Raw genomic sequence first — 23,067 nt, 5'->3', positions numbered from 1 at the left:
AAAAATTACTTAGGAATTGCTATGCCAGAAAAATGCAAGTTTGACCTCCCCCTGTATAAATCAAGATCGGCATTGTCAAAAGAGAGGACCCTAAAATTAATATACAAATGATATCTGACACCTGTGAAACTATCCTAAATGACGAAAATAATCTCTCCAAAATGTTGGAGAGACTTTGACACCGTGGGCTCCTTTGAACACGTGGTTGGACTGTTTCAAGGTTAAAGATTTTTGGAATGCGATACTGACGGAAATCTTTCTTATCATCTGAAACATTGTAAGCTTATCATACAGCTGGGATTTGATTCCAGGATCCCCCATGGATGCTCAAGTCCCATTCAATAGAATAGAATAGCAAATTGGTGTCCCTTATATAAAATAGAAAATCAGGCTGTGCTGTTTGGAGTTTATACTTCTTTTTGAATGTTTTCAAGCCTTGGATGCTTGAATCCATGGATAGAAAAATCCATGGATAAAGAGGACTGACTGTATTTCTTGTCTCAGCGGCCAGGAATATAATTGCGAAAGCTGGAAAATGGAACCTACTAATAAGCAACTGGTGGAAAAGAGTTTGGGGTGTTTGGTTATCGGAAAAGCTTTCTTATACTTTTCGACTGTAATGGACAAAAGAAACCATACACTGTTTTTGATGATTGGTCAGTTTTTAATAATTACATCAATACCAACTCATTTGCTATCAGACCTTCTACTCATCAAGCTATTCTATGGAAAAATACTTCGATCCCAACATCTCTCAAATGAAGGTTTGTTGTTGATCATGTGCTTTTAAGTTGTTTCCAACTTATGGCGATCCTAAGGCAAGCCTATCATGGGGGTCTTGACACGATTTGTCCAGAGGAGGTTTGCCATTGCTTTCCTCTGAGGCTGAGAGCATACAACTTGCCCAAGCTCACCCAGTGGGTTTCAAGGCTGAGCTGGGAATCGAACCCTCTGGTCTCCAGAGTCGTAGTTTAACACCTAAACCATTACTCCACCCTGGCTCTCCGTTCAACTGAAGGCAGTCTCCTGAAAACGGCCTGACCCTAGAAAGGAAATTGAAGGATGTGTTTGCTTCCCTTTTCCTCCTACCCTGGATACTAATATGCCTGGTAAGGTTTCTGTATTAGCATTCTATTAGCTTTGCCTGCAGGCAGGTGCAACCTAGTGACAGATGCACACAAGCTGGCCCACCAAAGCCAGATGCTCAGGGTCTGTGACTGCTGAGCATCTGTGTGTGCGAGTGTGTGTTCCAGAGAGAAAAACCTGGCATGAGTCCTGCCTTCAGACCAAACAAGGGGGGAAAAAGAGAGAGATTTATCAGAGAAACAGCTGCGACAGGCAGGAGAGGTAAGAAACGGCACACATGGAAGATCATTAAGGATTCCTTGGCGGTGGGTGAGGAAGTGGTGGCTAATTGGGAATTAACAGCATCCTATCAAGCAATTAAGGACAAAGATGAATAATTCTTTGTATTTCAGATTATTAAGAAAACAAAACCGAAAACAGAAACTTCACTTCAGTCCTGAAGTCTTTGCCGTGAGGATGGTGCAACAGGGACCTTCATGTGATTGATAGCTAGAGAAATGCCTAACAAACCAGGAATGGTCCACAGAAGAGGGAGAACTGAAGGTTGTACTCGCCCTGAGACGCCCAATAGTCAGGGTCTGGTTAAAGGTGAGTGATAGGCTTTGCCTTTATTATTGTGGTATTAAGTACATTGCTTCAATGGCCGCTTCCATTCACTCAGATACATGCTTTAGAGAAAGTAAGAAATGCTGGCATCTCTTCATACAAAGGAAAGAATGCTTTCTTAAACCGCTGTCAGAAATATATTTTCTAGTGAGATCCATTCATCATACAAAATGCAACAAGGAAGCCAATTTTGGGGGGAAATACTGCCCTGTAGGGAAATTAAACAGCACAGTTAGAATTACGACTTGTAAGGAAACTGTTCAGAATGGCTACTTAACCCAAACTGAGGCTTGTGTAAAATGTACACAGTGGGTCCTTGGTATCCATTGAGGTTTGGTTCCAGGACCCCATAGATAGCAAATTCGATAGCCGTTCAAGTCCCAGTAAATACAATGACATGGTAAAAGTATGTCCCTTATATAAAATGGTAAAATCAAGCTTTGATATTTGGAGTGTGTGTGTGTGTGTGTGTGGATGCCTGAATCCATGGAGATAGAATCCATGGATGAGGACTGACTGTATATTCTTCGTAGCCAAAAGTCTTTCTAGGGGAATGTTATTTAGCTCAAATATTTACTGGGGCCGACTACAAGGACCCACGAGATCCTTTCCCTATTTGTATACCAAGAGAAAGAAGTATCCAAGGAATTGTGCAGAGGCAGAATTCTTATAATAATTATAATACTAATAATTAAATGTCCCCTTGCTTTGGGGATTATGGTGGGCTGCATTGCAGGGTCCATCGGGGTCATGTGGAAAATTACACACACCAAAATTTCAGAATATCTCAATGTCAGTAACACCTTATATTTATATACACGTATGCTTTGGTTAACAAAGCTTCTGAGAAAAAGGTTCCTTTTTACAAAGTCTTTTTATGCCTGCCCAGCCTCTTTTCTTCCTCATCCTGTGTGTAACTGGAATTTTTTAGCAGCATCAGCACTGGGAAGAAGGTGCAGGAAGGCAGGTACTGTATTGTGTTGCAACAGTGTGTCTGCAATAAACAGTGCAATAAAACTTGAGTTGGGAAAGAGTTAGATTCCACTCTAGCTGACCCTACTGTGAGTTTGCCTACAACAGGCAACACAAATAGCAATTGCTTACAGAATCCATTGCTGAGCATGTGTGAACAACAGAACAAAGTGAAGAGCAGAGAAATCTATGTCTAAATAGATAAATCTATGTTTACAGCCAGCAGATTCTTTAAGCATGGATTCCACCAGCCACGGATATCTTCCAAAAATCAAACCTTGATTTTGTCATTTTATATAAGGGATGCCATTTTACTATGCCATTGTATTTAATGGGACTTGAGCATCCACTGATTTTAGTATGCATGGATGGGGGGCCTGGAATCAAACACCAGTGGATAGCAAAGGCCCAGTGTATAGACCTGAAAATTTGGCCACCTGAATGGAAATCATAGGGAAATAGAAGGATAGGAAAACAAAAAGCCATAGTTGTATTTTGGAAGAAGCCTTCAAATGGTCCTGGGAAGGTCCAAAATGGTTTTGGTTACTTGTAAGGCTCACCAAACCTGGTTGCTTCATTTCACCTGTTTGTGTTGTTAGTTTTGGATAAAGGTTTGTCAAAATATGTTGAACTACTCTTCTATTTTTGTGGTGTATGAACCTATCCCCATTCCTCCATATTATTTCTGCCATGGGTACCAGACTTTCTGTTAAAGAAGTATTGCCCAGGAGCACATCTATTTGGTGAACTGAAGTTTGCCATAGGGTCAGCATAAGTCAGAAATGACTTGAAGACACACAGCAACAAATAACAGCCCACTTTACCGAGCATTATATATTTTCCAGTGAATCACATTGTCTTGTGATATGTCCAAAGTTTGACAGCCTCAGCAATTTTGGCCGCATTTGGCCTTATTCTTCCTTCCTTTTCTTTTTTATAGTTCTTTAAAATGAATAAAATGCCACAACAAAAACAAAATACTTAAGTTACACTCATACTAACATTACAAACACCAAACACGCAAATGAAAATGACTTCCTGCTCTCTAACTCATTAATATCTTTGACGCTTTATCATACTTTTCTTAAATTCTTTGTCATACTTTTCTTATTCTGTTCTTATATTATTATTATTTCCCTCTATTACCAGTATTTCAATTGATTAATATCCTCCTCCTTTCTCTCGCTATACACACACACACACACACACACACACACACATCTCTATATAAGTATATATTATGTACTTCTTTTCTATAAAACTATTGGTTTCTTAATCATCTATTCCATATATACTTTTCTCTCACCATATTTGTTTAAGGTATACATGTAACTTTGACCAAGCTTTCTTATATTTATTCATTGGTTCATTTCTAATCAGACATGTCAGTTTATCTACTTCAATAAAGTCGTATAATTTAAATAACAATTCTGTTATTTAATACTTTTGCTGTTTTCCTTTTTTTGTGCGTGTGCCTATATTATTCCTGCTGCTATTATCATTCCATGCTTTCGTTCTCTCTCTTCAACCCTTACTCTTCCCTTTTAGGATTTTTTAAATACTATTGTAAGTATTGGACATCCCTCTGAATAGAAGACTTATTTGAACAAAGGACTCTCTTCTGTAAGCTAGGATAAATGACCCATCTTATTAAAGTTAGAAGAAGGATTTTATTCAAAGAGCATCCAATGCTTATAACAGTATAAAGAAAAATTATCCTAAGCATAAGGGTTGAAGAGATGGAAACAAAGCATGGAAAGCTGCTATTCTATATGATAATAGCAGCAAGAATAATACATAACATTAATGTATAAAAACCAGTGTTGCTTCAGAGGACCTCAGGAAAGTCAGAGCAGAAAATATTGGGGGAAACAATTGGATGTTTACATTGAGATGCAAGTATTAAAACAGTCCTTTCAGAACATCAGCAACTACATTTATGTGCCAGTGGAAACTATTCAGTGTTGAAAAAGCAAGTTCTGGATTTGATATCCAGCCTTGTGGATGAAATTTCTCTCTCTTTTGATGCGCTCCTCTAAACCAGATTTTATTGCATAAGTGAACCTTTTGTGCCAGCTCTCTCTTTTGAGAGACACTTTTTCTCATGCTCCAGTGCTGTTTCCCTTCAACAGCTTTTTCTCTTTTACTTTCGCTCGCTTAACCTCCGCAGCCTGACCTGCTTGGGCTTTTGTACCAAGTCTGACAAGCCTCCCATCAAGAGATCTTTGTCACAACCGAGGCGCCCTGAATGCATCTTTCCCCACCCCCGCACCCCCTAATATCTGCTTGGCAAGTACAGTAATTCTTGCTGAAGGTGCACTTTTCTTGCCTGCACTCTGGTTTACACTTTAAGAAAGCATAGGCAGATATTTGTTACTCTGCACAAAGCATTGAAATTATCTTTTTACAGTATTGTCAAAACTCATATTTTGGGCAAAATGTTTGGAGTTTTTGAAAAGGATTGAAAGGAAGTGCAGATAGAACTCAATGCCAACTTGTACACAGCGTAGTTTCCTCTTGGTGCATCCATTCAAGCAGATAACTTAGGACCTTTACAAGTATAAATACAGTACAATCCTCCTCATCCCACTAACTCTGCTCTCCCATCTCTTCTCTCTAGTTGGGCTAGAAATCCTCAATCATGGCCTCTGTTATGTAAATTTAAGTTTACAAAGGGCTCTTGTAGCACCTTTGAGACTAGCTGAAAGAAAGAAGTTGGTACCATGAACTTTCCTACACTTGAGTCTACTTCCACAGATACACTTCTGAGGAAGCAGACTCAAGTCTACAAAAGCTCATTCTACCAACTTCTCTCTTTCACAAAGGAGTTTATCACACTGGGGCTGAGTTCAGCATTAAAGAGAGACTAAAGTGAATTTAAAGCATCCTGCAAATGAAGTGGAAATGGCCAATAATTGTGTGAATGATTATCACACACAATTGCGCAAATAAAGTGATATCGGAAATGCATTGTTGCAGAAATTCTGAAAGTAAAAAGATGCACATTAATGCTTCTTTGTGGCCACTTTAATGGTGGGTTTTGTGGGATGTCATGTGAAATCGTTACACATAATTACACGATTTTTTCGTGATATTCATGGGATAAACTACCAATCTCCTTTGTGTGATAAACTCCTTAGTCTCAAAGGTCCTGAAAAATCTCTTTGCATACTGGTTTTCCAGACTAACACAGCTAGGTCTTTGAACTTTAAGTATACTTAGCTAAGTAGTAAAGACTCTAAGAAACCTTGTTACTGAGTGTACCAATGTACATTGGGCTCTGCCAGTGAGCATCACCATAACCTATCCAATGTTCCAATGCAATGGGACTGATGCACAACAGGACCATTGTGCATTGGTCACTTTGCCAGCTTTCCTACATCGCAACGTAACAGCAGCCTCTTACTGGATATAAATGTTAACTGCCCAAGTCTAATCCTCACAAATGTAAGTCCACTTATGAAGATGAAAGCCTTCAACAGGATTCCAGCTGAGGTCTGTAGAAAAACTTGTAGTTCCTCCCTCTCTTAATCTATAGTAGGAGTTGAAGTCTCACAACTGTACTAATTCCATTACCAAAATTTACTTACAGGAATCATAGCTATTGTTACACCTTATGAACTTTTTATGAAAACAAAGTAAGAAACTCAGTGAGAACCAAAAAACAACGAAATCTTCCCTGTGTGGATTCATAGCTGTCTGCTCTGCAAAACACAGAATGACTTAAATGGATACAAGCGCCACGTATGGAGACCTTGTATGGACTCAACTTGTTTTTGTGCGTCTGTGTGATTTCTCACCTTTACGCATTCAGCAAAAAGTCCTGAATTACCTGGAGACGTTGAATCCATTATCTTGTACCTGCAAAAAAGATACTCTGAACTACTACTGAGCTGCAGTGATTTCAAAGTTCTCCTTTGAGTTTTCTACAAAATTACTTGAAATTACAATCTATTTGCACGCAATCCCAGGTTTTTAAAAATAGCTTCACTCTGGCATCTGTGAGATTTTTAATATTTTGCTCATCAGAGATATTGGGGGATGCCTAAAATGCAGACCAAGATCCTAGTTTGCTGAGTGTAGTGTAGTTTTTCAGAGGAGGAGAAGGTAGGAGTGAAAGTTCCAAATCCTCGGGAAAGAGGAAGGCTTTGACGTTTGACACAAACCCAGTCCTTCCTGCAGAAGCAAAGTGAAAGGCTGTCTGTCCATACACAGTTGGGAAACACCCTCTTGAAATATGGTCTACAAGTTGGGTGAGGTTGCATCAGCTGGCTGTGTAAGTCAGGGGCCTCTCCCCATTTGGTTTGCTGGAAACAAACTTGGTTTCTCACTCAGCCTGTGTCTACTACGAGGAGCTACAACTCTGGACTGCTTCTTGACTTGGGTGTTTTGTTACCCCATGGACTCTGCTTTGATTTATAGCTCCTGAACCCAGACTGTTTGTTGTCAGACACACTTGTTCCTTGAGCTACTTCGTTGTTGGCACTATGCTTTCTGTTGCAATGTGAGAGCAGGACATCTGCATCGATTTTTAAAAAAGGTGCTCACATATGTAAGGTGGATGTACCCTTGTGTATATCACTCACAGGATGCTTGCCACAGTCTGATGCTGATCTGGAAATCAGCATTAACAAAAGAAAATAAACTAAACTGTGAAGTTACTAGCAAGTTTGAGTATATTGATTTAGGACTGAATTAAGACCCCAGGTTTAATTAGCAAACCGGAGCAAGGAAAGAACTGTTAAAAGATGACCAACCCTTGTTGTTGCGAGTGATCACTGTTTTACATTGTCTGCATCGAGAGCTTTGCATGGAAATCTTACAGGCAGACCTCTTGTTATCCACAGGCTTTTGATCTGCTGTTTAGGGTGTTTCTCTCTAGATCTGTGCATTTGGTTTGCATACAATTATCACTGCATGCAGTGGCTCTATTCCAGGCACAGGCAACCCAGCTGCATGAGTCTCAAAGACCATTCAGAAGTGATCAGTGCATGTTTTACAGATGTAGCACATCTAATCTCAGAGATCATAAAGACACTCATGGCACAGAAACATTCTCTATTTTCTTAAACACTTTTTTTTTCTTGTGTCTGTCTTCTCCTTCACACAAAGTGAAGAGTCCCACTGCTGCAGCCGTCTGAACTGAAGGTAAATTTAAACATCCAATTCTGGTGTAAAATTAAAGAACAATCCTCTGCGCAACCTATGCTAGGGTAACCATGAGGTTATATTAGTCCAGCTACATTTTCTGGTATCTAGAGATCTTGTAGCAGCTTTGAGACTAACTGTAAGAAAAAAGTTGGCAGCATGAGTTTTCGTAGACTTCGTAGAAAAGCATCTGAGGAAGTAGAATGAAATCTATGGAAGATCATGCTGTCAACTTCTTTGTTTCACTGAGTCTCAAAGGTGCTACATGATCTCTCTACTTACTGATTCTACAGACTAATATGGCTATATCTTTGAATTCTACTTTTTTGGTGTATCAAGTACCTCTTGGAACAGATTTTCTCAAGTCGTTGGATGTTGCTGTGTGCAAGTCTGTCCCTTACCCAAACAGCCAAATTGGTAGGCAAGGGGTGCACCAAGATAGCTGTCACACGATTGCTTGGCTGGTAGCTTTCTCCCTCCTAGACCTCTGCTAAATTTCAGCTTGGCTCAAGCTTGTACTGTTGTTTTTAAAACCAGCAGTTTTACTCCCTATTGTGGAAAGTGGCCAGAATCCTGTATGCTCTCTGTTAAAGAGAGCGGTGGGTAGCCTCACAAGACAGAGGCAACCTGGATCTCAAAGATGTGGTTTTTTTTGTCTTGTTGATGGGGTTTTTAAGTTTCATTTCCTAGACTTTACAACTCTTTTTCTCCCAGAACCCCCGCCATGGACAATAGAGGAATGGCCTCTGCCTACATGGATATCTATCTCTACCAGCTTAACTGAGAACAATAACAAATCTTGGTTTGTCTTTGGTTTTTCCTGTTTGATTTTTAACACCACCACTTAATGAAGAACAGTGGAACTTTGAAGGCTTGATTCATGTATTTGGGGCATTTTAGTTTTCCCAATGAAGATATTGCTGTGCATTTTGGATGTTATTGTACTTTGCTGTATGGTCAAACACAGCTACCCTGGACATGTTTTATAAGTATTGTAGTTATGGTACTACACACTGAATCCCAATTCAACCCCCATCCTCACTTACCAGTCAACAAAGGTTTGCTCCTATCACATGGGAAATAGTTGGATGCCATTTCTACTACACCACCACTGTGATCCCCACTGGGACAGGCAGAAACAGTTTCCCCTTGTCGCAATTCCTGGTGATGGAGATCGCTCACAAGAGAGGTGGGTAGGAATGGCAGTCAGCTGCTTTCTAAGTGACAAGAGAACAGACCTCACAATGGTTGCTTTCTATTCAGTAGAGATGGAGAGACTTTCACAGTCCTAAAACTTGGGGCTATGTAGGGACTGTGAATACTTAACACTCACAAGTAACTCCAGGTTACACATCTGTAACTGTGATACAGGATTCTACTTAGTCAAATTAAATTCACCAATCTAGCTTCTGCTCAACAATTTTAAATAAATTACTAATAAAATACAGTGCAAAGTATGAATCTAAGTTGAAGCATCTGTCATTTCACCACTTCAGGTAAACTCTTCTTTTCTCAGCCTGGAGATGAATAATGCTGCTCTGCCTTCCAACTTTTCACTTAAAACCTTCTCTGTCTGCCTCTTGCCATTCCTTTTTCCATGTCAGTGGCTCATGTCCATCAGCTCAAACATAGTCAGTTCTGATCCACTATTAGAGAAAGAAGGCCGAGGGGGTGAGAAGATGGCGGTACTAGCTATCATTAAACTGTAGAGTTTACCAAAACAAAGACCAAACTACTTGTTAAAGCACATTTTATTGAAGTAATTTTTGAGGGAAGCTTTCATATCATAAGTAAAAATACTAGAGTTGAATGTTGTAAAAAAAAAAAAAGCCAACAACACAACACACACAACAATGGGATTTCATGTAGAGGGAAAGTGGTGAATATTTTAAATACATTCCCTTTCAAATTAAAAAAAATGTTAAGGAACTGCAGTACAGTTCAATTTTATACAGATAAGAGAACAGAAACAAAAGCATATCTAAAAGAACATAAAGCCACAACTGAATAAACTCATTTGCAGCACAAGAGAGAGCTTAAAATTGTAGCCTGCTTCAAAAGGCGAAGAGACCATTTTTGTCACAAGGTTTGGTGGATCCAGAATGAGGTGGCTATGAAAATACAAAACAAAGTGATGGGGAGGTGTGATGGGGGGGGGGGAATCAACTACTTAACACCATCTTTTTGTGATCACATGAAGTTTCATCCTAATTTTCTTCTTCAATATTTTTTTTACATACAGCTGCTGCAACCACAGATGGGAGTTTCCTCTAATCTTAAGGCAGCACCATAGAGCTTCTCCTTGCTCCAATAATGGTGAAAATGTACACTGAAAAGTGAAAAACACACACAGATGCATTCTCAACGTGCATGACATGTTGTCTCTATAAATATATGAACAAGGCCAATCACTTCAGTGCCAAAAATCTGACCGTCAAACAACTTGTTTGGTAAGATATGCCATCTAATGAGAGTGTTGTGCGCTTATCTATGCCAGCCACCCTTGGTCAATTTTTGCAATTGCAAAGCTTTTTTCAGTTGAAATGGATAAAACTGGTTTATATTCTCCAAGGCACAACTATCAGGAGACATTCTAGGACAGGAATATGTGGGGAATGCAGAGCTGAGATGCACTCTTGCATAATTCCTTCTAGTTTCACAGGTGCCAATGCAAGAGAAATTACCAGTGGGCGCCTGCCCAAATTTGGCAAAGTGAAACCTAGTCAAATATGCTCAAATGAAATACTAAAATGGACTGTCTTCCATGCAACACTTGTGTAATTTAGAAACGGACCAGATACCATTCACCTCTGTCTGATATGTCACTTTCTTGCAGCAAGTGTACTAATATTAGTTCTTGCATTTGATTTTACCTCACTGAGGCCATTAATGCCATTCCTATCATGCGATTCCTAGAGATGCCAACATTGTAACTGCTGCCCAAATGGAGCTGAACCTTTACATCTGCAGTTTGTTCATTTTTTGTTGCTGTCGCTCATGTTATTGCACTACCTATAAATCTGCTTCTCATCCTAAGTAAATCTAATTGTTCAGAGTGCAAGTATTCTACTTACATAAGGAACTGTATGGAATAAATAAAAAATGATGAATTTCTTTTTTTTTTAATGGTCAATGTTGCTGCTATGTCGCAAACCTTAAAACATCTAGAAAAAAAACAATTTTGGTGCATATTCTTAAAAACCTAAAATGCCATTTTTTCCAGAAGAAAAAAGCTTTTTTTATTTTTAATGTTTTAAGAATGAATTCTTTTCTTCCTTGTCAAAATTTTTATCAGAGATTCTGACTCAAAAAATGCATCAGGATCGTTTTAAATACACAGCCTGTGAGGCTTCCTACAAATTCATCTAAACCGTAGTACAAACATAGTTTGTAATTCATGTATCGTAGAGAGTTCTCTAGTGTCCGTCGAAATTAAAGGTCCCCAAATATGCAGTCTGATTGGTTGCTGTGAATGGACAAGCGAAACATTAAGCCGTTCCACTGGCGGAATAAGAGAACTGAGGGAAGTGCGGTCGTCGTTCATTATCAACACAATCCATACTGTCATCTGGAAGCAGAAAAAAAGAATTAAGGAATATTTACTGTGTTGTCAGTGCATGTACTTTAGAGATTAACACACCCAAACAATAACACAAAAGTGCCTTGCCCCAAGTAGCTTATATGTCTGTCAAGTCAACACATGGAGAGGAGGGTAGGGTGAAAAGCTGGATGTGAGGAAGCCTACCAGTGTCTTATACATGTGCAAGTTCACTTACACAAGAAGTTGGGCATTTCTGTCTGAAGCACAATATTTGCACTCACTTCAGGGTCAACTTTAATATCCCCATTTGAAGAACTGGAGTGATATCCATGAAAGCTCATGCTAAAATAAATCAGTCTTAAAGTTGCTGGTGCATTCCTCTTTCCCTCCTTACCTATTTTCCATTTAATGCTGTGACAGGCTAACACAGTCATTTCTTTAAAAACTGGTGGTAGGTAGTACACCTTCAGTTGTCCATTCAGCTGCAAATCTGGTTGCACATTTCCATTCAACATGAGTCACATAAGCACAATCCACATGTGGAGAGTTACACGATGCAACTCTCGATGTAGGAGTTAGGCTTCACTCTCCATTTTTAATGCAGGTAAAGACGAAGGGGTTAAGCCAAAATGTCTATGGATTCAGAGTAGGAAAAACTGCAGACTCTGTCTTTGAACATTCACTTGGGAAACCTGTCTCACTGAATTGCCACCCAAGGGCCTGTGTGTGGTTGCATGCCTATCTCAGGGTTCCCTTGGCATGCTTTGTAGAGAGAGAGTTTGCCACTGCCCATAGAGACTGAGAGAGTGTGGACTATCTAAGGTCACCTAATGGGTTTCATGGCCATGCAGGGATTTGAACCCTGGTCTGTCAGAGTCTTAGTCCAACATTCAAACCATTTGCACCACACTGGTTCCTTCCTGAAAGCATGCTCCCTCTCAGATACGGAAGATGTTAGATTGGCAGCATGCAAATCACTGTGATCATCTCTACAGTACTACTATAACTAACACGGGTCCTCTGGGAGTTATCGTTTCGGTAGGATGCTGAGAATTACCTGTTAAAAGATACTGACTCTATTTTCCCCAGTGCGGAACAACAATTCCCATGGCTCACTGAGGTAAGGGAATGGCTGCCGTACAAGTCAAATTACTGTCGCAGTAAACAGGCCCTTGGGCTCTAACAAGGCAAAATCTGTTGGTTCTAAACAAGAGTGGTGATGTTGATGGCATCAGATAGAAGTAAGGTGAAAACTCATTCATCTACAGTAGAGGTAGGGAGATGCTGATATCACTTGCAGTTTGGGAAGGCTGAGAGTTGTTGCTGTGTGCATTTTTTTTAACTTACAGCAATCCTAAGGTGAGTCTATCATAGGGTTTTCTTGGCACATTTCTTCATAGGAGCATCCTCTTGAGGCTGAGAGCATGTGACTTGAGTGGGATTTTATACTTAAATGGGGAACTAAACCCTGATAGTTGTAGTCCAACACCCAAACCACTATACTACGCTGGCAAATTCTTCCCCTCTTCCTCAAAAAGACTATGGACAAATGTACTTCTGATAGGCTTTGGAGTGAGGGGACTGGCCATTTTTAGGCCTAATTAAAAACACCTGGCATGAGCACAGAATGGTGAAGGGTTCCAATTTGCTTTTGGTAAAAATTCCACAGGAACAGTTTTAGTTTCCCAAGCGATTCAGCCTCAGGCATTTCAAGCAGTATACTGTGTATGTAATAAATATTTTTTTACAACATTCAAGGCAAATTATGAAAGAAAAGCCACAACAGTTATACCTTGGTCTGGTGGGGTGATTGTGATCATCTGTGCTGTGAATTCTTCATCAAAATAGCGTGTATCTGTTTCAGATGTCACTTGTGGTTTAAATGGAGGTACCAGCTGAGAAAAGAAAAGGAAGAAACCCCTGGAGTGAGTTTGCAGGCTGCTTCTGACAAGATTAAAGAGGGTTGCTATAAGAACATTACACACAACATCATAGAAATAAAAAATAAATAAAATGCCTACACATATTCCTCGGTATGGACCTCCCCCTCTCAATTTTACACCCTAAGATCCTCATGAGGTATGCTAGGTTGAAAGAGCCTCATGGCTCAGCAGGAATGTGGACCTAGGACATTTTCAAGTAGCCAACAGAAAAGAAAACAGAAGAATCCTGTCTGGAAAAATCTTGGTTACATGCTATCTCAATTTGTTGCACAAGGAAATCTCACATTATCAGGGATCGATGTTGACAATTGGTGGTAGAGTACTAGGAGAGATAGTCTCCAAGCATGAATTTTGTTGGTAGGGAAAAGTTGTTGTTAACTGCTGCCAAACTAGCTTCAACTTATGGGCAGTCTATTAGTGAGAGCCTTCTAAGAGTTCCTGTTAATAACAACCCTGCTCAGGTCTTGTGGACTCAAGGCCATGGCTTCCTTGATTGAGTCTATCTGTCTGTAATGTGATCTATCCCAGTGATGGTGAACCTTTTAGAGGTCGAGTGCCCAAACTGCAACCCAAGGCCCACTTATTTATTGTGAAGTGCCATGTCCCTCTGGCTTTCTAGTAACAAACTCTGGCAAACTCAGTGCTGGGGCAATGGCACTGGTGCCCACAGAGAGGGCTCTGAGTGCCACCTCTGGCACACGTGCCATAGGTTCGCCATCACTGATCTATCCTCTCTTCTTGCTGTCTTTACCTTGCCAAGCATTATTGTCTTTTTTAGTGAGTTCGTGCTTCTCATGATATGGCCAAAGTACAACAGTCTCAGTTTAGTCATCTGGGTTCTAGGGAGGATTCAGGCTTGGTTTGCTCTTGGACCCAGTTATTTGTCTTTTTAGCAGGTCACAGTATTCATAAAACCCTCCTCCAACACTATATTTCAAATGAACTGATCTTCTTCCTGTCATCTTTCTTCACTGTCCCGCTTTCACAACCATACATAGAAACTGGAAATATTATGAAATGGATGACTATGACTTTGGTATTTATTTATATATCTTTAAACTTGATGGAAGAAAGATGAGAAAACCCTTTTTGCCAAAATGCATCTTGTTGTTATCTCAGTTGCCATTTTATAAAAATCTATACACACACACACACATATACTATTTTTAAATGAGGAGTGAGATAAAAAATCTTTGTAAAAAGACCAGTTTCTAAATAATCTTTAAAGTTACCAGTAGCCAAAACACCTCCAACCTAATACAGTTGGCTCTCCATGGTTGCAGCTTTGATTTTTGTGGATTTTATTATTTTATTATTTGCGGTTTTGATTAATATGTTCTCTCTAGGAACCACTTAAGTCCTCCAGTGCAATTCTACTGGAAGTTGACCATAAAGGTATGTTGGAGAACTTAGAAGTTCCTAAAGAAAAGACTTCTCCAGGCATTTGTAGGTCCTCCAGCACGATTCTATAATCAGCATATGGCAGATGTTGACCATGGAGTTGTACTGGAAGACTTGGATATTCCTAGAGAGATGCTCTTTTAGGTAAAAAGAATAGTGTTTTTGTTATTTGCAAGTTTTCCACATTCACGGAGGTCCTTCACCCCAACCCCAGTGAATGTGAAGAGACCACTGTATTATCAAGATTGTAAAAGACACATGGAGTATTCTTCTGCCCTTTAAAGAAAAAATTTCGATTTTATGTCCCCTTAGAAATATGAAAACTATGCTAATATATTTACTAAAATACAGTTTGCTATAACTTAATAAAATATTACTTTATTATATAAACTTCAGATGATGATTGTGCATCTCAACTATGATTAACTCAATAGTTAATGGTGCTTATTTTAATTATATGACTACCAAGGTTCTTAAAAGCTGCAGTAAGCAATTTGCCTTCCATTCCAATTAAAACTCACCATCCTACAACATGGAGCTTGGGTTTTCTCCTTTAAAAATATTTCTAGCTTGTTCTGTGGCTTCCACTTAACTTAATGGCAGTTTTGGCATTTGGTCTGGTCTCTGTTGACTTTGCAAATGACTGCCTGATGGAATGAAGTCAAGAGAATGATGGGCGATTCAAGGCCCAAAGAGCAGACACATTAACCTTATGCTTGACACTGTTTGGCAGCAGTCTGCTGACAAATACAAGAATATCTTGCTTACTTTTTAAAAAATGCTCTTTTTAAGTGAGATCACAGACAATGAGAAACAAGAAGGGATTTAGGGGAAGTAGCACAGATGGAAAAAATGAGGACAGGTAAAGTAATGAGACCATTAGCTTCACAAAAAAGTTGTCTTCCCTACCCAACTGCTCTACCATTAAGTCTACAGTTGCTGGCATTTGTAGCACAATGCACTGTCCCTTTTGGGACATAATACTACCCCTATGATTTAGTGTTACATGAATGAGCAATGGATTTGCACGTATTCTGTTGTTGTTCTGTGCCTTTAAGTTGTTTCTGACTTATGGCGACCCTATCGTGGTGGTTTTCTAGGCAAGATTTGTTCAGAGGTTTGCCCTTGTCTTCCCCTGAAACTGAGAGACTGTGACTTGCCCAAGGTTACCCAGTAGGTTTCATGGCAAAGCTGGGAATTGAACCCTGGTCTGCAGAAGTCCAACACTCAAACCACTACACCACACTGTACCTATTTCTATATTGCTGCTGGTTTCAAATAGGAGACTGGATGCATTCCTTTCATCTTTTAAACTAAAGAGAGTTCTTCCTTACACCTGAACTCTGGGGAACTCCAGTTAATTTACGCTACAATTAGTACAGACAAGCCATTAACAAACTATGTGTAATGTACCTCATTTGTGCACTAAACACTGTTTAAACCAAGGGTTGGCAACTATGGAGGAGGTGGGAGCATGGCTGGTTGCTCACACAATGCATCACTGGAAGTGATACAATGTCACTTACAGCCACCATTTTGGCTGTTTTGGGGGGCGTTTTTTCCTGTATTTTTGGGCAGGGGAGCTCTGAAAGGTTGGGAGTACTAACCCACCACATTTGTGGGCAATTCGGGGAGCAGGTGGGTGGGCTTACGCCAGGTTTTGGGTGAAAAATCACCCCAAAGTCAGCATTTAAAATACAAAAACAAATGTGGGTCCGGGGGTTGGGGGACTGGATGGGCTGAGGCTGGTTTTAAACCATTTAGGTTTTTCCAATTCAGCATAATGCGGAGTTCACATGTTAACTTGAATGGAGATGTCTCTTTGGATGACAAGCAGTCTAGTTTTTACTTAATGAATAAAATCAAGTACCATATATAGTCGACTATAAATCAGGGCAGATTTTGGGGCTAAAATTATAGATTTTTATATGACTCATGGATAGGTCAAAGGTAAAACTTAGGGGCATGTAACAAAAAATCTTAAGGATGAAGCAGAGGAAAACAATCCTAAAGAGCTTACAAAAATCCAGCAGGTATAACTGCTTGCGTGCACCCTAAAGGCTGGATGGATGAGAAAATAGAGAAGGATCAGTGCTTCCAGGACGAACTACATGCTTGACTTTCACCACGGGATGACTCCTTTTTAAATAAGAGTTAAAGTATAGTACATATATTGACTCGTAGATAAATTGACTCAGGATTTTGGGGACAATTTTTTGACTAAAATTTCTAGACTCATACAGTAGGTGGTTCTAGTTCCTCCTTGTGTTCACACCACATGGGAGAGGGACTGCATGAATTTGAGTTTCATTTATGTCGCACTAAACTACATTTCAGCACTATATCCCAAATGGGCCAAGTTAATGGGCTAAATTCAGATGTTGTTTATGCAATGATTTGCAATAATCACAGCCGAGAACCAAAACTGTGAGTCTACTTGATTTTGGTTTTCATCACTTTACTGCAGCATCTCTGAGCATTTTTTAAAAAAAGTATGTACACATGACTGCAGTACAGCAGCAAAGGGAATACTAAGGTATCATCTTGCTGGCCATTCAACTGTTGTTTCTCATTCCTCCTACTGTAGAATGAATCACCTCCACAGCTGGTCTCTGGAGATGGGAGGAATCCTTCTTCTTCTGAGGCATTCAACTGGGTTATTGCCTTTCCTGTTCACTTGCCTTCTCCCTCATTACTGCTATTCCTGACTCTGCCTCCTGCTGAAAATGAGGTTGGCAGGGTGGAGGATATATCCGGTTAAATGGATTTGCAGCAGATGCATCTGAAGCCACTTTTCATTGGGTGAAACCTCTGGTCTACCTACTTCAATAGCAGCTGTCCAAGGTCTTGGCAAACAATGCTATCTAGCTTCCTTTCAAACTGGAAATGCATGCTGTGGAGTGGGGGAGAAATTTGTCCAGCTTTCATTTCAATGCCTATCTACTCTACACATTCCAAACCTGTATCACAACTGAGGGTGGGTCTACACCAGTCAGAATTCTCCAATCTGTTCCTGGAGTATTCAATCCCTGAAGCTCCCTGCAAATCCCCCATTACCTTCGCATTCTGGAGTGATGCCACTGTGCATCTCATTGTGCCGCCCACTGCTGCCAGCTTTGGTCACTCCCCCTGAAGTCAGAAAAAAAGTGCCCAGTATCAATCACATGGCTGGGCACTCTGTTGTGATCTTACCAGGAGTGGCCTGTGCCAGAAGCAGTAGACAGTACAGCAGAACACTATGTAGACAGCTACCTGGTGTCACTCCAAAGTGCTCCAGATTTTCTGGGGAAGATCTGGAGCGAGTGATGAGATTTTAAAATTTGATTTAATGTAAGGGTGGCCCTGATCGGTTGTAGAATTGCCCTTCCCACATGAAGATAATCTGCAGTCAAATTGGGCCTTTGGTCCTGTGTTTATGCCGATAGGGAGATGCAAGGGCATGGGGAAACTAGATATTTTGCTCTTTAGATATGCCCTGAAACACTTTGATCCTTCACCATTCACACATCTTTGAATTTTTCTATTCAGCTTCCTATTTTTTTTTAAAGGTTTCATACCTTAGGAGAAGTGCACTCAAAAATGTTGTGCATTAGTGAGAACAACACCAATGTACTAGAGTATATTAGGGGAAAATGCTGCAGAAATGAACATGTTATGAAAAGTACACATGCTAATGCATACAATTTTCTGTATGGACTTTTAAAAAATTGCAAACTGATGTAATTGAAGATAATGAAAATTACGCACAACTGAGATTGATCAACAGAACAACATTGAGTCCTTTGTCATGCTAGAGCACGGTGGAAAACCTTTTGCTATCCATCGGTTATGGACTACAACTCCCACAATCCTTTACCACTGGTGGTTATGCCAGGGTCAACTGGAAGTTACAGTCAGAAAACATCTAGCAGGCCAAACTGTTTAACATTCTTGCTCTATGACAGACAATCTGTGCAATGAAATCACAAAAAGAAATAGAAGAAGATGAAGGTCCAAAATGAACAACCATCAGTATTTTTAAAGGGAGGGAGGAAGAAGAGGGGACACAACTACCTTAACCTGCCATTATGGTTGAACATAACTGTATGGACTAAGCATGCTTTCTGTACTCATAAAAGTACAACTGGCAACTTCCCAATCCAGTCTGAGAGCCAGAGATGCTAAATCTGTATTCTTGACAAGGCAATGGCATGATGAAGATAAGGGAGCAAAAATCTCAACTCCAATATGCGGCATGAGTTGCCCAGAGGGAAATCATCTATTTCAACTGAAGGAAACTTAAGATGAACAAGGGTCCCTCCAGAAGACAAGCAATGAATACAACTTCCTTCTTAGATGATGTTACTACATTGCGCCAAGAGTTTTACCACTCTATGGGTGGAGAGTGGCCTGTTAGAGGAACCCTAAGCCTAAAACCCAATGGTCAGTCTTAACTAGAGTAAATTCTGTTGAATCAATTATATTTTAATAGATGTTGTCTTACCATTCCGGAGTTCCAAAAGGCCTGCTTTAGCTGGAATTCATAATCGAATTTAGGATAAAACCATGAGATGAATGATGCCATCCTAGACATGCTTACATCATCATCATCATCATCATCATCACCACCACCACCACCACCACCACTTGGGAATAAATTCCATGGAATTCAGTGGGGCTTTCTGCCATATAAATCTACACAGAACCACATTGTACTTCTGCAATGGTGGTGAAGACAAATGATATTCAATGCCTGCCTCCCCTCAATATATGGTTGGGAAGAATACCAGATTTGCTTAACTAAGCAGACATAGGGGGAAAATACATCCAAATTAGAAAGAACACAGGCTTTGGGCAGTGCTTAAATTTTAGACTACAATTCCCACCTCTTTTTCCTTGCCCCTTTAACTCAGATGCAAGAAGAAAAGAAGACAGGAAGGAGAGGTTTATGGATTTAAAGGAGGAAGAAGAGAAACATGGTGACACGGTAAAATGGTGAGCTAATGGCGAATCTTTCTCATCTGATAACATGGTTTTTTAATTTACCTGAATTGCAGGTACACTTGGAAGGGTCTATGCTGACCTCAAAACTCAATGAAATGTTAATGAAGAAGCTATCCTCAGGCCTTCTAGATGAAACAATCTTTGCTACCATAGTCAAAACATTTTATTTTCCATCAATGCACATACACTATCTGTATATGTACCTTGAAGTCACCTGTTGACTTTTAGAGACCCCATGAATTTCACAGAGTTTTCTTATGCAAGCAAGTACAGTAGTTCTAACAGCTACATCCTTTGAAATATAGCCTACAGCACCTGTTATTTCTTAGTGGTCTCCCATTCAAGTACTATCCATGGTTGATCCAGGTAACTTCCAAGATCAGACAGGTTCTGGTGCCTTTAGGGAAGTGGTTCTGAAACAGTGGGTTGAGACCCTCAGGGAGCATGTGAGAATGGCTCAGGGTAAGGGGGGTGTCTTGGAAGTCCTGATCCCTCCTCCTCTCCCCAAACTGTTTTATGTGTAAAATTGGTAAATATGTTGAGTTAAATATTGAATTTACTTCTTTAAAAAACTATTCTAATTTGAACTATGATATTTCCTTATAAAATGTTAAAATATGAATATACAACAACAACAACAACAATGTACTTATCTCCCACTTTTCTCCTAATACAGGGACTCAAGGAAGTGAATGTCTGAATGAAAATATGCACCCTACATACTAAATATTTTATTCATATACTATATCAAGTGTGTGTGTGTGTGTGAGAGAGAGAGAGAGAGAGAGAGAGAGAGAGAGAGAGAGAGAGATTCTCATGTAGATGTAAAGGGGAGTCCCAAGGGTAAGAGGTTTGAGTACAACTGCATACTACACATGCAGTACACCAGTTGTAAACATTTCTGGACACTAGAGGGCAATAGAAAACCACACTAGGAAAGACATGGTTGTGTGGACTGAGGGAATGTAAGAGCAAGGGCTGAGACAGTGAACACCTGCAATACAACCCATATATTCCAGGCAAAATTAATGTAGCAGCACCAGCAAGTTTTAATTCTTTTCCTGGGACATTTTAGCTGCTTAAAGTTTTTATAACTATGAGAAAAACTGGAAATTGAGTGGGTCTTTGATATTCGCAGGGGTTTGGTTCCTGTGGATACCAAAATCTGTGGATGCTCAAGTCCCATTAAATACAGCGGTATAGTAAAATGAAGTTCCTTATATAAAATACCAAAATCAAGGTTTGCTTTTTGGAATTTATATCCAAAATATTTATATATTTATTATATATTTATAATATTTTCAAGCTGTGGATGGCTGGATCTGTGGATAAAGAATCTGTGGATATGGAGGGTCAACTGTAATTTGTAAAAAAACAATTTCTTACTCTTAATCCATACTTTTAAAAAAAGATTTCAATAGTCGTTTTTAAAATTATTAAATGGCAATGATGTTAATGGCTTGAGTAATTATGATTATACCACATGAGCTCAATTCAATACTTTTCAAGTGGTGAGGTTTGGCCTTCCTCCTGTGTCTAATAATTTAATCTGTCATATTTACCTTTTTTAAAAAATGTTACTAACCCATCATTACTGAGTAAAATGATGACTCAGTATTATTAACTTCACCAAAATAATTACTGTCAATGGACTGATGTTAAAGTATTAAAAGGCAGTGCAAGAAAAGAAAAGAAAAAGAAAAGATAAGTCTCAAAAGCTAGAAGAATCCTAGAAGAAGAGTGGCAAAAATGTGATGGAGGAAGTGGCATTTGAAAATTTTGGGGCATAAATCCCTTTAAGCTGCTAGCAGAAAACAGCAAAGATTTGGAACAACTCCTGATGAAATTTATGGAAGAAGTACAAAAGCAGGATTAAATCTGCTTGAATTAAATTTAAATTCTAAAGGTGAATATTAAGCAAACATAAATAATGAAGGAATTAGTTAAGATCCTCAAGTATAAAGACACAGAAGTGAAAACCAATGTTAGGATAATTCATGGCATGGTATTTATGATTGGACTGATGGGAAAGTAGGATAGTGGGGGATGAGGAACTACAATTAGTTGAAATGTGGTGCTAGAGAAGAATTTTATGGATACCGTGGGCTGCCAAAAAGGCAAATCAATAGACCTGAGAGCAAATGAAATCAGAACTTTCACTAGAAGCCAGGATAACTTACCTGAAGTTGTTTTGTGCCTTCAAGTCATTTCTGACTTATGGCGACCCTAAGGTGAACCTATCGTGGGGTTTTCTTTGTAAGATTTGTTCACAGGTTTGCCATTGCCTTCCCCTGAGGCTGAGAGAGCATGACTTGCCCAAGGTCACCCAGTGGGTTTCATGGCCAAGTGGAGAATCAAGCCTTTGCCTCCAGAGTCACAGCCCAATACTCAAACCACTATACCATGCTGGCTATCATACTTTCAACTTATCATGAAATGACATGTATGCAAAGGGATCTTGTAGCACACAACACAGTCTTGTAGCACACAACAGGAGCACTGTGAATATGGACAATATTGTAAATCTATCAAACCACACCCTGAGTCAGGCAGACAAGTGTGTTGTGTCACAGGGGTTATCCTTCTGCCCCTCTAAATCCACACATATGTTTTTGTGGTGATCTAAAGGCCTTCTTCCACCACCTATATTTCAAGGAATACAAGGACGACAACAACCCACAAGGATATTCCTTTCTGAACAACACTTTAATGGATGTCACATTAACATAAATCACAGTATCTCTTAGAGTTGTAAAAGAACTCCACATGGACACCTCCTGATGGTCGGTGGATGGAATAGACTTTTACATAGAAGGCTTCCATTGTCATGCCCAGACAGAAATAAACAATAAGCAATGCAATTTACCACACAATATCAGCTGCAAGGAACATGAAGTGCTACAAGATCGCTTTGCATGTTGATATTCCAGACTCTCTGAATGAAATGACATGGTTTGCTGGAAAATAGAATAAAGCTCAGCAGAGGATGACTGTATTACAGGCGGATGGATTCAAAGCAAGGAAGCCATGTCCCCAAGACTGCAAGACTTGATTAGAGCTGTTAATAACAGGGGTTGAGATCTTTGTACATTACAGTCTATATTTTGTAACATTACAAATCTGTAGCTATGTTGCAGAAACACAACAAAACAAAACCCTGTTACTGGGTTGCAAAGATGTATATCTGGGCAATTCAAAAAGTACTCCAATGTGCACTGGGTACTCCTGTTGTGCTCTGGCTCTTCATAGCCAGTTTCTGGATACACATTGGGGACTGCCCTAATGCACATTTATTCCCATTATGCACTGGACCACTGCATATCAGTAACTCCACTGGATATCATTATGCAACCAATACAAAGTCTACATGATAAGTACTATGGATTT

General features: G+C 39.6%; 1 protein-coding gene across 1 annotated transcript in view; it reads right to left on the bottom strand.

Annotated features, from left to right (window-relative positions):
* Positions 1–9,547: 9,547 nt before the first annotated feature.
* The window catches only part of AKT1 (AKT serine/threonine kinase 1), a 159,513-nt gene continuing 145,993 nt past the window's right edge, over positions 9,548–23,067 (bottom strand). Inside the window, exons 13-14 of the mRNA XM_042474186.1 lie at positions 13,146–13,248; positions 9,548–11,380 (exon numbers count right to left, since the gene is read on the bottom strand). Of these exons, the coding sequence (XP_042330120.1) occupies positions 11,301–11,380; positions 13,146–13,248 (183 nt within the window). The 3' untranslated portion in view covers positions 9,548–11,300. The remainder of the gene's footprint in view (positions 11,381–13,145; positions 13,249–23,067) is intronic.

The sequence above is a fragment of the Sceloporus undulatus genome, chromosome 1 (assembly GCF_019175285.1).
Source record: "Sceloporus undulatus isolate JIND9_A2432 ecotype Alabama chromosome 1, SceUnd_v1.1, whole genome shotgun sequence".
NCBI lineage: Eukaryota > Metazoa > Chordata > Lepidosauria > Squamata > Phrynosomatidae > Sceloporus > Sceloporus undulatus.
The sequence above is the reverse complement of the archived record's forward strand: the minus strand, read 5'-3'. Positions and strand labels throughout refer to the sequence as shown.